This window comes from Bacillus rossius, chromosome 3 (genome assembly GCF_032445375.1).
Source record: "Bacillus rossius redtenbacheri isolate Brsri chromosome 3, Brsri_v3, whole genome shotgun sequence".
NCBI lineage: Eukaryota > Metazoa > Arthropoda > Insecta > Phasmatodea > Bacillidae > Bacillus > Bacillus rossius.
This window is the reverse complement of record NC_086332.1, coordinates 25,217,826-25,233,203: the sequence shown is the minus strand read 5'-3', so window position 1 is coordinate 25,233,203 and position 15,378 is coordinate 25,217,826. Positions and strand designations below refer to the sequence as shown.

General features: G+C 39.5%; 1 protein-coding gene across 1 annotated transcript in view; it reads left to right on the top strand.

Annotated features, from left to right (window-relative positions):
* Window positions 1-15,378, top strand: part of LOC134530034 (ephexin-1-like) — a 69,236-nt gene that overhangs the window by 35,778 nt on the left and 18,080 nt on the right. Inside the window, exons 4-7 of the mRNA XM_063364562.1 lie at window positions 3,013-3,178; window positions 7,215-7,372; window positions 9,807-10,130; window positions 11,673-11,773. Of these exons, the coding sequence (XP_063220632.1) occupies window positions 3,013-3,178; window positions 7,215-7,372; window positions 9,807-10,130; window positions 11,673-11,773 (749 nt within the window). The remainder of the gene's footprint in view (window positions 1-3,012; window positions 3,179-7,214; window positions 7,373-9,806; window positions 10,131-11,672; window positions 11,774-15,378) is intronic.

The following is a 15,378-nucleotide window of genomic DNA, read 5'->3' as shown; positions in this document are numbered from 1 at the left end:
TTGGTTAATTCACCGCCGCAATCGCCACACATCTCTAGGGCATCGACTTGGTGGTGGTCCCTGGCGGACAAGTGTCGAACTCTTCAGACACCCCTTCCCCCTCCCGTTGAACGACCTTGAGCTGCAGCGAATGATCGGTCGGGGAATGCGGGGAATGACAGCGGGCGACAGTGCTGCGCTCTAACGTGTAAATAACAACATAAGACGATACAGGGCGTTACGGCAGCGCACTGCAGCGGTGAAGTTCCCAAGCTGCTCATCATACGCTCCTGAAAAAACGTAGAGTAAATCCTATCCACTCGCGACTTCTATACAGTATATATATTCAAAGGTGTTAGTCATCTAAGTAACACTCTGAATTCCTTTTCTTTCAGCTACAAATATTTAAATACAACAGGAAAATAAAATTGGTTGTCTGTAAAGTCGGTTTACGGACCACAGTTTAACGTGACAACGTCATAACGAAATATTGATGAAATGATTGCATTCTTCTATGAATAAAATCGAATCATTTTTATTTAATTATCACTATTTTGTATGGATACAAAAAAGGAGTGAAATGAAATCTACAATTTAATTGATAAATGTACTTTTATTTACACTCATCAATTCAAATATGTTTATTACTTTAACGAAGAGGTTATTTTAAGTATAATGTTTAAACATGTTTGCTATTTAACTTCTTCCAATCTGTGTTATTTTGTTAAGGATAGGACGATGATAGGAAAAGTAGGAAACGAATAGGAGTGTTTCAATTTTAATATGCCTCGAAAAAGTCAAATCGATGGTTGTTCCAATAGAGTGGAAGAGAGATAGATGCGGCGCAAGCGTATAATGAGCGCAACGGGGCAATGTGCGCTACGGGACACTTTTTCATGCGTGCAGCCGGCGTTCATCGATTTATCAGACGTTGTCACGTCAAAAAAAGTCGCTTCCTATAGTGCGTGCGTGCACTTAGGTGAATGACACTGTCCTATACAAAAAAAAAACCCTTTCGAAGGTTTCAGCTAGAGTTCGTCCCTTTTTTTAAAAAAATTTAATACTTGGCTAATAAATACATTCCCGATTCTTAAAAAACCTATCTTCGTTATTACACTGCAAGGATTCTTTCACTACTAAATTATTAGGGACTAACACGCGGTATTGTGAAGCTGCTAATTATTTAGTATACTGGCGCGATTCTTCTTATCATGTACAGTGCGACGAGATTTTCTTGCGTAGCGGTGGACTAAATCCGCACGAATAGTATTGGTATCGCGTGTTTTTGGCTCTTTATGTATGAGCAGTCATGAATCCCGCTCTCTCTGTTTGGACTTGTAGATTACCCCAGTAACTTATTGGTGAAGCGCAATCTTGAATAAACTTCGTGTAAGTGTTCGTAAGTGGAGTTCCAAATAATAATCTTGCCTACCAGATGGTTGGTCTCGTCTTGAGATACCAAATGTTTTGTAAACAAGGATATGCTCGCGCATATTCGGATCATTTAGAGGACCTTTATTTTGGTATTTGAAGTACCTATATTCCGTATGTGTGGACAGGTAGATGGGGATCTTAATGATATTTGTGTAAAATGTTAAACAGCAAAACTTCAAGAAAAAAAAACCTTTTCGGACTTTTTTTTGGTGTGAGTTCATTTTATACTTGTCTAGAATTTTTTTTTTTAAATATTTAATTTAAAGAAAATATTTTTTCCTGTTGTAGGCTATGACTTGCAATCATTTTCGCTTTTGCCTGAAGTGATTTCGAGGTAGAAAGTAGTAATAATATGAGAGTTGTGTCGATGTTAAATGTTGAAATTGGTGTTATGTTGAACTGGTCGATTTTAAAACTATTGCATGTGATGAAGATCACGAAGGCATGTCATTGAACTCGCATTACAGATGAACCAGATTATAATCCTTGTTTGGGTCAAACTGATAGCGGCGCCTTGTACCATTCGGCCATCGCTAATTCCTTCTAAAGGCCTGGTCTCACACGCCGAGTTGGAGTTGGTTTTTTTTTTTTAAGTTTATTTTTGGCATTACTGTTATTAGTGCTTTTCCTGTAAATTTATTCCGATAGCTTTCTTGGCTTTCATGTATCGTCTATAATCTTCTAAGATATGTTTTTTTAATATCATTTGATAGCGATAAAAGAAAAAAAAACACTCATCAGTTCATCATTGTGATCACTTGCGATATCTGTTCCTGCTCGAAAATAACGTTTAGCAAATATTTGGTTTTGAAAATGTGTGAATCAACAAAAATGGCAAGATAGCTATCAAAATTAATTTACAGAAAAATCCCTTAGTTAAAAGTGATGACAAGAAAACTAAATAAACCACTCGGCTTGTGAGACCGAGACTTAAATTGCCTTGATTTGTGTCGTCTTGTGTCACCGCCTCTAATCACATCGTTGTCGTGTGGACGTTACTCTCGACTTCGGGGCTGCCCTGAGTGGTTTCGGCACTCATGCCCGTTCTACAGTGCCACGGAAACACAACCAGATCTCGCGAAACAAGAGTTTCTACAGTAGCACGCACGGATTAGCTCGGCAATGCTGAGATCTTCCGTCTACGTTTCTCCGTGCGACCAATAGAAGTCGAGTAGGCCTGCTTGGCTGCGGTGATAGCAATTTTTTGTTTATGTTCTAAATACGTTAAATATATATTTCAAATACAAGAATACGTAGTGTTCTATTCGGTTTGTGTACTTTAATTTATTATATGTGCAAATTCTTTCCTGTGTTTTGATCTAGACACATAATATGTATTTTTTAAAATTAAATTAATATTTGAACGCAAGCCTATTGGTTGCCATTTGTTACGTTTCCGTGCATTGTTGGAAGCAGCAGACGCGATGTTGAAACGTCCCGGGAGATCCTTCTTCGTCTCCGCGCCAGTGTGGAACAGGCCCGGAGGAGTGGGGAAGCTTGCGCCGGCGATGTCCCACACGTGACGTGATGGGAGGCGGTCGTTATCAGCCGCGATAAGGGGAGCCGGTGAGAGGTGGGCGCGAACTTGCCTGTGCGCAGAGCTGAAGACAGCCGGCGGGCCGGCAGGGACCGGCGCGATGATCCCGGCGCAGGACTCGGCCAACGAGGCGCAGGACTCGGCCCGCGAGGCGCAGGACTCGGCCAACGAGGCGCAGGACTCGGCCCGCGAGGCGCAGGACTCGGCAGACGGCGCCGCCAGCACCAGGTCAGGAGACAGCTGCGTCCCCGCGCCAGTCGTCCTTTCAGAGGGTCCACGTTCGTGTGGTCCGTGCTGAAAGGACTTCAGCCATTGAACTTTCAATCTAAAAACAAAAATCTCAAATGCGTGTATTCAAACACAACCATAATTTAAACATAAAGGATGGGGCAAAATGGTGTGTATCGGTTCTGAAGGGAGCAACGTACAGAAATGAGGTTTTATTGACGTGACAACGTCTAATAAATCGATGAACGCCGGCTGCACGCACGGAAAAGTGTCCCGTTACGCAAATTGTCCCGTTACGCTGTGTCCCGTTACGCTCATTGTACGCTTGCGTCGCATCTATCTCTCTTCCACTCGATTGGGACAACCATCGATTTGACTTTTTCCAGGCACATTAAACTTGAAACACTCCCATTCGTTTCCTACTTTTCCTATCATCGTCCTATCCTTAACAGAATAACACAGATTGGAAGAAGTTAAATAGCAAACATGTATAAAAGTTATAGTTAAAATAATCTCTTCGTTAAAGTAATAAACATATTTGAATTAATGAGTGTGAATAAAAGTAAATTTATCAATTAAATTGTAGATTTTATTTCACTCCTTTGTATCCATACAAAATAGTGGTAATTCAATAAAAATAATTCAATTTTTTTCATAAAAGTATACAATCATTTCATCAATGTTTAATTATGACGTTGTCACGTTAAACTGTCATTCGTAAACCGACTTTACAGACAACCAATTTTTCTTTTAAAGTTTTGAAGATCACATCAGGAAGATGGTAGTCATCAGCAGCGATGAATCGATGAAGGCGATTTCGGAAATTATTCGACCGCGTTGTTTCGGCACATTTTCGAAAGGTACAGCGGTTCCCCCCCCGAACTGGCGTCGTCAGTTCTTCCCGCGTGTGAGAGCGATGTTTGGAAACCTTTACCTCGAGGTCTCCCCGCAGGGAGAATTCACAGACGCTTGAACCCGGGAGCGGAGCGGGCCACCCCGCGTCACCTCGGAGAGACATTTGAATATATATACTGTATAGAAGTCGCGAGTGGATAGGATTTACTCTACGTTTTTCAGAAGCGTATGATGAGCAGCACCTTATGAACTTCACCGCTGCAGTGCGCTGCCGTAACGCCCTGTATCGTCTTATGTTGTTATTTACACGTTAGAGCGCAGCACTGTCGCCCGCTGCCATTCCCCGCACCCCTCATCCATCATTCACTGCAGCTCGAGGTCGTTCAACGGGAGGGGGAAGGGGTGTTTGAAGAGTTAGACACTCGTCCGCTAGGGACCACCACAAATCGATGCCCTAGAGATGTGTGGCGATTGCGGCGGTGAATTAACCAACTACCTCAAAACCGTATTAGAAATTTTAACCTGGGCTGGCGACTTCTATACAGTATATATATTCAAAGGAGAGACGAGGCGCGCAGGGACGCCTGTCTAACATTAGCCACTGCAACTAGAGCCGTCCTGTTGGAACCAGATGTCTCCCAGATCTGTTTCCTCACTCAGTGTGCCGTAAAGCAGGCCGAAGAGTTACAAAATTGCCTTCATCAATCCCTCGCTGCTATGACCACCATCTTCCTGATGTGATCTACAAAACGTGATTAAAAAAATGGGGCTGTATAGTATTCCAACAAATTAAACCTCATTTCTGTACGTTGCTCCGTGTATTTTTATAGCTCATCAAAACCGATACACACAGTTTGCCCCACCCGCTCATGACATTATGACCATTGAAATATTTACAAAAAAAATCCAGAATACCTACATATTTTTCCAACGCCAAACTGAACAATGACCGTAGTCCTTTCTGTACGACTGATACACATGCCTTCAGATAATTGAGAACCCTTCCAACACATGTACAATTAAGGAGGGTTACGTATGCCCGGAAAGACACCATCTTGGATTCAACAAGTTTTTAGGGCATACAATTTTTCAATCGTTTATCGTTGACAATTTTACTTTGTTAAATCATTGTAATTCATAAGAAAAAATCTGAGGTTTTAAGTAGTAGACTACAACAAATATTCTTTCTAAATTATTGACGTTCAGTACTAAATTTATTTTTAAGAATGACTGAACCTTTTTTTATAATATCAACAGGCTCTCTTTTACAGTCTTAAACTTAATCTTTTAATTTGTGTTATCTGCCTAAAGGAAGGCAAACCAATAAATAAACGTTAAAATGTTGTTCATGAACTGTAAATTTTTGAAAACCAAGATGTCTTTCACTTCATATTCATTCTCTTAACATTTTCAAGTTAGTTACTCGTGACTATCCATGCGTTGACTAAGATAAATTGTGAAAATAATTTAAAGATAAATGTGGGTATTAAATTTATGTAATACAAGACGTAGTCAATCGCACAGTTAATATATTAACACTAAATTAACAAGTTATTATCATAATTACCTACTCTTGTAATATTTCACCTGAAGTGCCCGTTGCTTTGTATAATTGGTTCTACTGTGGCCTATTTCAATGTAGAAAAATTTAGCATGTTGTGTTTATCTAAGCACGATGCCAAGAACTTGCGTGCTGAAATTTAATTGAGCTGATATTAGAAGAAAAAATAACGTTAAAACTGATAAGTTAACTTCTGCTGATAAGGTGTATGAAACAGAACCGTTTAGAGGATTCCATCGTTATAAAAAAAATTCTCGTACTTTTATGAAGTCGTAACTAATTTACTTGTGCGAGAACTTTTCATTTCTCCTGATTTTTGATTAAGTGCTTCTTACGCACATAAACTTGCATTGCAATTCAATCCCAAAGGCATTTCGAATTGCCAAGTGTAGCCACATCCCATTGGCTGACCTTCACCGCCTGTCAGTTGCTCTGAACGACATGAGCGTACATAGAATTTCATTTCGGTATGGCATTAAAAATAAAAGTAAAAGATGGGGAAGAGGAAAACAATTTTACCTGATATTTACTTTCAAATTCCTTAGTGTTGTTGGTGGGAATGATAGGCTTCGGGAGGGATATATATATCCCTCCAATCCTTCACACCTCCTCCAGAGACGTATGACCCTACTGGCCGAGGCGTAGCTGGGGTGGGATGTCTTCATCCGTGCTGGTGCGCTTTAATGACATATCATCTGGGGGAGTTAGGACCCCACTCTCCAACCAAAAAAAAAAAAAAAAAAAATCACTCTCAGCGCATTTGGACTCTTCGCGACTTCATCCCAGGCACAGCCTCGCGACAGTGAGCGATTTCCAGCTCAAAGCGGCAGCTACTCGGAGGTGTCGGGAAGGCAAGACTACTAAACTATTCTCGAGGGATCGTGGAAGCCTAAACACATTTGGGATGAGATACCTGGACCTAAATAAATTCACCCGTTTATCCAGAATTTGGTAGTACTCAGTAACATCATACTTACTTACAATACTTTTAGTTTCCCTTAGCAAGGCGGTAAGTGCAGTGCTGAGACACAGATTTTTTTTTTTTTGTTTTTGTGATACCGGCTCGAAATCGGCTCTCGCCATCATGAATCTCCCCCCCCCCCCCCCTTCCCCTTTCTTTTTTTTACCAGTCATTGTCTTACTAAATCTCTGCAGGTAAGAACAGGGTGTTCTAGTCACCAATGAAGACACGGCCGCTTGCTTCCCCAGTTCCCTTGATCCGTGTTTCGAGTGTGTGTGTGTGTGCGCGCGCGCGTGACTGTAGCGACCACTCTGGCGATGAGAGTCGCCGCTGGGTGACGGGAGATCTAAGATGCACATAAAAAGTTCTGCCATTCCCGATTACACCCGAACAATTCACCTTCGGCCAACTTCGGGATTTGTTTTATTTTTGCGCAGGAAAAAAATGAATTCAAATATTAAAAGTGGTCGGTTAGGTTAGCTACATTAAAACACTATGGACGGTTAGTTAGGTTAGTATAGCTACATTAAAATAAACAGAAGAATATAAATATATATATAAATAAGCCCGAGGTTGGCCGAAGGTGAATTGTTCGGGTGTAATCGGGAATGGCAGAACTTTATGTGCATCTTAGGCTTCCCGCTGGGGTGACTGCGCAGGCCGACGTCGGTGAAGCTGCTGGCCATGAGGTTCGAGGCGCTGTCCCAGGGCGAGGAGCCGCGCGGGGCGAAGTCCCAGGTGGGCAGAGGGGTCGCCGAGGACCGCCCGCCCGTCATCACCATCACCGTGGAGGAGCCGGTCCCCTCGCCGCCGCACGGTACAGCCGCACAACACACAGGCATGCGTCCGCAGCGGGGACGCACCACAACGCCGAAATGCCAAATTGACCACAACGCCGACAGCTAGAAAACTGCTGTGTACCACAACGCCGCATTACCACAACGCCGAAATACACTTAACGCCGAAAAATGTCATTGCAGTACTGCCACAAAGGTTAGGTTAGGTTCGACTAGGTTAGGTTAGACTAGGTTAGGTTAGACTAGGTTAGGTTAGACTAGGTTAGGTTAGACTAGGTTAGGTTAGACCAGGTTAGGTTAGGTTAGGCTCGGATAGGCTAGGTTAAGTTAGGTTAGGTTATATTATGCTAGGTTAGGTTAGGTTAGGTATGATTGTGGTATTTCGGCGTTAAGGTACATTTAAATAAACACACACAAATTCATTCAGTTGTTATTTCGGCGTTGTGGTACACAGAAGTTTTCTAGCTGTCGGCGTTGTGGTCAATTTTGACATTCGGCGTTATATGGTATTTCGGCGTTGTGGTAACGACCCGTCCGTAGCCCGCACGTCCTGGCGTCCCTTAGCAAATGCAGCTACGACGTAAAGGACGCATTTCTAAAGCATGGATGCTGTCCGAATACTTTCACTGCCAGCACCACCTGTTGACAGTTGGTAGCACAATGTGCGCGCTGGCGCTTACATTCGTGACATCTACGGAGATTCAGTAAAACGTAAATAACACACAATCACATAATTTTAACGTAGCTATCAAAATAAAATTCGGTTATGAATCCCATAATTTAAGAAATAATTAAGAGTTTTTAATACCCTTATAAGATTTAAAACACCAGTACATAATACTTTTATTTAATTTTTCCGTTGTCTTTTTTCGCGCTAAAATTTAAACTATTTATGTTTTTTTATTTTTTTAAGAAGTGTTATGCACAGACTACGTACAACACTATTCCGAATCTAATGGAAGTCAGGACGCATCAGTGGACGCGAATGACGCAAACCTAGAAATTTTGATTTAGTAGACGCATGTAGGGGTGTATCGGCTTCCCTTGTGAGAATTCGGAAGCAACGCAAAGATGGTCGCGTCCACAGTGATGCAGTTTAGTAAGGCAATTTTTTTAGAGCAGCGAATTATATATTTTTTAGTTGTTCCAATTACTTTCGAGGTTCTGCAAACATTATTTGAGCTCGGTAATACTTAAATTCTAAATGGGTATTTTTTATGCACGTAGTTAAACCTGAACGTACGTGAAAAATTTTGAGAGTTTGAGTTTGGTTAGGTTACGGCAGCGGCTTTAAAATATTTCGTGATATAGCAAAACGTCGTGTGGATTAATATTTATGTTGAATTATGGGCTATTTTTGGTTGGAATATTAGTGTAAAATAGGGGCAGCTGGGGTAATGTTATTCTAATGGAGCTGTGGCTTGACATTCGTTAGGATTCGGCTATGTTTGGGCGTGTCCACCGTCGGGAATTACAAATTTCCAAGATGGCGGTCAGTATGTAATCATCGGCTTACTGAAGGCTGGTGGATGAGGAATCTAAGCCGCCTTTAGGATTTGTCACCATATTTGATTAAATAAGTATTTTTACCTAAAATAAAATTTTTTCCATCGAGCAATAGTCGAAAGGACAGGAATCGATCAAATCAATCAGTAAATAAATTGGCAAATTGATTGATGATTGTTGGAAACGTTTCTCCAAATTTCTAGTTTATAATTACATATTTTCAAGATGGCCAACGTTTTATACTAAAAGTTTTATTAAAATTTTATTGAAATATATAGCTATTTTTTTTAATAATTTAAAAATTATTTCCGATTTCTTGGATAATGGCAGGAAAATAAAATGGCAGACGTGACGTCATGCAATATGGTCCCCGGGGTCCCGATCATAGGCAAAGAGCGGTGGACACGCCCGGACATAGCCGAATAGTTACGATTGTCAAGGCACAACTTAGTAAATACGCCACCAAGCCATAATCCCATAAGAATAACATTATCCCAGCAGTCCGTATTTTATTTACACTTCTTGGAATGAACGTCAGAAGTGGTTTCTGAAGTTTATGTTATCTATAGAGACCGGAAAAATTCGCGAATTCATTTCACGATAGGCTAAAATACAAATAGTTATACCTCAGTGCTGCCTCTGCTATTGTCTAGCAACTCACCTGGATGACTCTGGGCCAATTAGAAACACAAAACCAAAGCTTTATCGAATCACAGGATGCTACGTTGGGACGTCTCACAAGACAGCAGCCAATGAGTGGGTGGCATTTGACCGAGTGTACGTAGAACTATGGAGTTCATCCTGCAGGGCATTGAACCCGCGAATTTTTCCGGTCCCTAGTTATCTGAAATGCATCCCAAACCTGCGGTTCGTGGTGCCGGGGTACCGGGGTAGATGTGAAGAAGAACACGAAGGAAGTGTCCACAGACGTGTACTGCGGCCCTGCAGGTGCGGGCGGAGGTCGGCCGACGGCGCCCCGGCTGCCCACCAGGTCCTCGTCGTCCATGTCCTCCACGTCGTCCAGCGGCTCCGCGCCGCCCCCGTGGAGGCGGGCCGCCGCCGCCCCCGCCCAGCCCGCGCCGCCGCCGCCGCTGCCTCCGCCGCTCACCCTGCGACGCGACTCCTTCAGCTCCGACTCGGACTCGGACTCGCCGCCGCCGTCGCCCGCCGGCCAGACGCCGCCCCCGCCGCCGCCGCTGTCCACGCTGCCCTCCAGGAACAACTCGCGCGCGCAGGAGGTGGTCCGCCCGTCGCCCCCGGCCTCGCCCAAGGGTCAGTGGCCTCGCGCGCTCCTGCCGGGAGGCGGCGGTACTTACTAGAGTCGTCAACAGCAGCACATCTCCAGTCACCTTCATTTTGAGATACATGCCCGGTGAAACGAACAATATAGTGTAGTGAGGTGTTTTCTTAAGCAAATGATTTATAATTCGGTATTACATAGAAGTGGTTCAACACTCAAATATTTTTATAAAGCTTTTTTTTTTTTTGACGTGACAACGTCTAATAAATCGTTGAACGCCGGCTGCACGCACGAAAAAGTGTCCCGTTACGCTCATTGTACGCTTGCGCCGCATCTATCTCTCTTCCACTCGATTGGAACAACCATCGATTTGACTTTTTCGAGGCACATTAAACTTCAAACACTCCCATTCGTTTCATACTTTTCTTATCATCGTCCTATCCTTAACACAATAACACAGATTGGAAGAAGTTAAATAGCAAACATGTATAAAAGTTATAGTTAAAATAATCTCTTCGTTAAAGTAATAAACATATTTGAATTAATGAGTGCAAATAAAAGTAAATTTATCAAATTGTAGATTTCATTTCACTCCTTCTTTGTATCCATACAAAATAGTGATAATTCAATAAAAATGATTCAATTTTATTCATAAAAGTATTTCATGATTGTTTTGTTATGACGTTGTCACGTTAAACTATCGTCCGTAAACCGACTTTACAGACAACCAATTTTTTACATATACCGTGGCCGAGTATTTTACTAACAGGACAAAGTGTTTAACAGGGGTCGGATCTGGAACTTTTTTTTTATGACCACTTACAAGTCGCCATTCGTCTTCCAAAATATTAAAAAATACTCCATACGCCCAGGTATATGCCTTTCCTTACAAAACATGATATGGGCGCCCTTAATAACAGTGTTTAATATACATATATATGAATGGTGAAAATCCTGTGTATGAGAGTGCAGTCCTTAGCATGTTGTAAAATGTTAGGTAACCTTTTTTTCTTTCATATGACTTCTATGAGCATGAAAGTGTAGATAACACTAATTTTTTTTTAAATGGCATTGTACCACTGTTGAAATAGGGTGTTAACTATTCTCCCTGTGGTGACGAAATAGTGATTTTGTCGCTTCCACATATCGGGTGAAGGCTGACCTGTACAGGTTCTTAGGTATATTAAGACATTATTAAAGTTAGCATAGTATTTAAGGACCAACTACTATATTTGTCTCTATCACTTTAACTTACTAACGATCTCATGATAATAGTAAGTATTGGTGATCTTCCAGTATATGCAATTTTCATATTTTCCCCTTGTGCTGATATTATTAACTAAAATGAATTGGTATTATACACTTGGGTATCAGACATAATTCGCAGAAAAATTCATGGCCATTTAATTCTTCTTTAAAATTTATTGTCCATAGATATAGAATATGGCACAGTAACTCTAAGTGGTTCAGCAGTCAATGCTCATCGAAATATTTTAAAGTTTTTTTTAGAGTATAGTTTATAGTACATGTTCCTTGCAATAATCTTTAACATTGTTGTGTTTATTGCATTCTAGATGATTACGAAAATATTTACGAGACTCTGAGAGGAAGCATAGAGATGGAGACATACGCCAACGAGCCTCTGTATCAGATCTACAACCAAAATGCGGAAGAGGTGAGCGATGCGCGCACACAGTTCGGGATGATTCAGGAGTGAGTCGATCTTACTGAGATCGTTCTCTCGAGAATCAAACGCAAGAATGTCATAAATTCTTTTTTTATGGCAGTTTCTTTGGTGTTACATTCATTTTAAAAACTCGTTCAGTAATGATTTTCATTCCTTAAAAATGTTTAAGTTAGTTTTACAGAAGAAATTAATCAATTTTAGTTACTAGTACTTTTCTGAAGCTGGAAGCACTTTTTTTCAGTGTGTAGCTGTTGTTATTTTCGTTGCCATTCCTCGCTCAACAATTAGGCCCTGTTATAAAGTAATTTACATTGCTTGAATAATGTGGGCACGATTTACACTGGACCTTGTCTCTTACACTGATCACAGAAAGAGTATTAATCATCATACCTCAACTAACACAGGACTGCACTGTTAGAAAAACGGCAAATTCAAAAACTTATCACCGAAGAATGCATCTTGAACAGTTATTTTGTAGTTCTAGATAACTGGAAATCCATAAATGACTACACATGATTCCGAGAGTTTTGTTTTCCGCTTTAAACGATATGAACAAAGACATGAACGGAAGAGTGAAGTATGTATTTTCTGTGTATTTAACATGTTAGGTAGATTTCAAATAAATACTCCCATCCCTATGTAGCTGTCTCCGTAGTGTGTGTGTGACTTCCGGAAAATTTTTATATAGTTTTTTGTTTCCTGGTCCCTAGACGGTCTAGGGACCAGGAAATAAAAAAAATATATAAAAATTTTCCGAAAGTAACACACACTACGGAAATAGCTACATAGGGACGATGCTTTTGTGGTCTAGGCTAGACCACAAAACCATCGTCAACTCAAAAGTTTGCGTGTGTGTATCACAATTTTGTGGACAAGTTAACTGTCGCAATATTTTCACAAATCACTTCCAAAGTGATGTAAAAATCTAGTAGTGAAAATTCAGTCGAGTTTGTTAATAGGCAATATCGGACCAAAGGGATAGTAATGGAGAAGGTTTTTTTGAAAAATGGAAAAATCATTGTAACTCCCATCATATGGAAAATATCACATTTGTTTGGACGCATTATTACTCGTAGGAGTAATACCAACATCTTTTGTCTTAAAAAGTTTTTGATACGACCAACCATAACTGCAAGGGGTTGAAAAAACAAGGGTTGGATGTCAAGAAAAAATCATAACTCCCTTCGTAGGTACAAAATTGAGTTCGTACCAATTATAAATTATGTATTAAAACAATGTATATGAATTAATACAATTTCTTATAATTTTTATCTAAAACATTGTCCTGAAACATATTTTATTAGACAAACCATTGCTGCAAGGGGTTAAAAAATAATGGGTTGAATTAAAAAAAAATTAATGACTCCCGTAGTAGGTACATTATCAAATCCGTTCAAATTGTTTGTAAATATTATAATTTTTATCTGAAACGTTTGTCTGTGACAATTTTTGATAAGGGGACTGAACTAATTAAGGGGTAGAATTTAAAAAAAAAAGGTCAAAATATATGTACCATGTCCACTGTCAAATCCGTTCTGTTTTATTATAAAACCTGAAATGATTTTTTATACGACTAAACATTACTGCAAGGGGTGGAAAACAAGGGTTGGAGGACAAAATAATCATTTCTCTGTTCGTTGGCACACCTTCGCATTTGTTCAAAGTGTTTGTAAATATTATAATTTTTATCTAAAACTTTTGTCTGAAACAATTTTTGATAAGATTAACCATTGCTGCAAGGGGAGAAAAAAAAGTTTTTCTAAATAACATAATTTCATAAAATACGTTCCTTATTCGTTATTAAATCCTTTTCTATTTACTAAAAAAACGTTAAAATAAATCTACAAATTTATACTGAAAGTATGTTTTGTATGACCAACCATTAATTCAAGGGTTGAAAAATAACAGAGGTTGAAAGACAAAAAAAAAATATCATAACTCCCTTAATATACACACCATTAAATCCGTTCGAATTGTTTGTAAACAACATAAATTAAAATTTTTGTCTGAAACAATTTTTATACGACCAACCATAACTGCAAGGGGTGGAAAAAAAAGGATGCTGGAAGACAAAAAAAATTGTAACTCCCTTAGTAAAGACACAATCTATTCCGTTTGGATTGTTTGTAAATCTTATAATTTTTATCTAAAAATTTTGTCTGTAACAACTTTTTATAAATCAAACCATTATTGCAAGGGGTTGAAAAAGCCTGGGGCTGGAATAAGAAAATAAATATAACTTTAGAACCATGTATGCACACTACCGAAACCATTCTAATTTTTGTTAACTTTCTAAATATTGACAAAAACTATTCTTAAAATAAATTTTTATTTAATCAACTATTACTTCAAGGGGTCGAAATAACAGTGTTTTATATTACAAATGATCATTACTTTTTAAATAGATTTACCATATAATCCATTATTATTTATTGCATGAATCCTAAACTTCAGCTAATACTTTGGCTGAAACAATTTTTAATGAAACGAATTATTACCGTAAAAACAGGGGTTGAAATTTAAAAAAAATTTCTTAGTATCAAATTCATTCGACTTTATTTTAAACCATATTAATATTATCTTAAACCTTGGTGCAAAGCAAATTTTTATACGACCACTTTATTAGTGCAAGGGATGTAAATTGTGTGTGAAGGTTAAAATAATTATATAATTACCTTATTTGGCATATAGTATGAAATGCGATCTAAGTTATTCAATACATTGAGTTAAAAATAGTCTTAATATTTTCTCTGCATGGAAAATGAGCAAATATTTAATCGATCGTTTTGTGATATTGGAGAACATAAATATTTTATGTAGTTACATTAAGTGTTTGAATTGAGTATAGGACCCGAAGAAAAATGCCACGCCCCAGGATATTTTTCAACCTCCTTAGCCGCGTCTCCCTTCCGTCTAGTTTTACTAAACACGCTCTTCATCACGGCACTGACAGTTCGCCAGACATTTGGCCCGCACTATATACCATGACCGCTCTCTGCGCTCGAGGAGGGAGCGGACAGCACAGCAGTGCCCCCCCCCCCCCCCCCCCCCCCCCCCCCCGCCAATGGGCCTGACACTAGGTAGGCGCTACGAATATCTTATTCAAAATTAGTCACTATGCTATTACCAACCTTCAAATAAAGCACCAACAGGTATGATGTACGCTTTGTAATCGAGAGATAATAATTATTTTTCTGTCACCTTCAAATTTGTTTTCTGCATCTTTAAATATTCAATTGTTGTAAAGCTTTCTAATTTTAGTGTACCAAAATCATCACCTTTAATGTGGGCATATATAAAACTATTCGAAAGGTTGGTCACACTGTTACACTTGATTTTTGTTTTTGTGGAAGATGTTTATAGTCGCAAGCATGTGTATACTTTCGATGCTTTAGTTCCTAGGTAACTTGAAAAATCCATTTTTTTTTTCCTTTTTAAAAAATCGAAACTAGGACAGAAAATATGTTGGATGCGCGTTCTAAACAAAAACCTCCCCTAAACGAAATACTATTGGAGAGGGGGGGGGGGGAACTAGCTTGTATAAAAAGTAATCAACGAAAATGTCGCTCTACATGGCTGTAAAAATATATGTT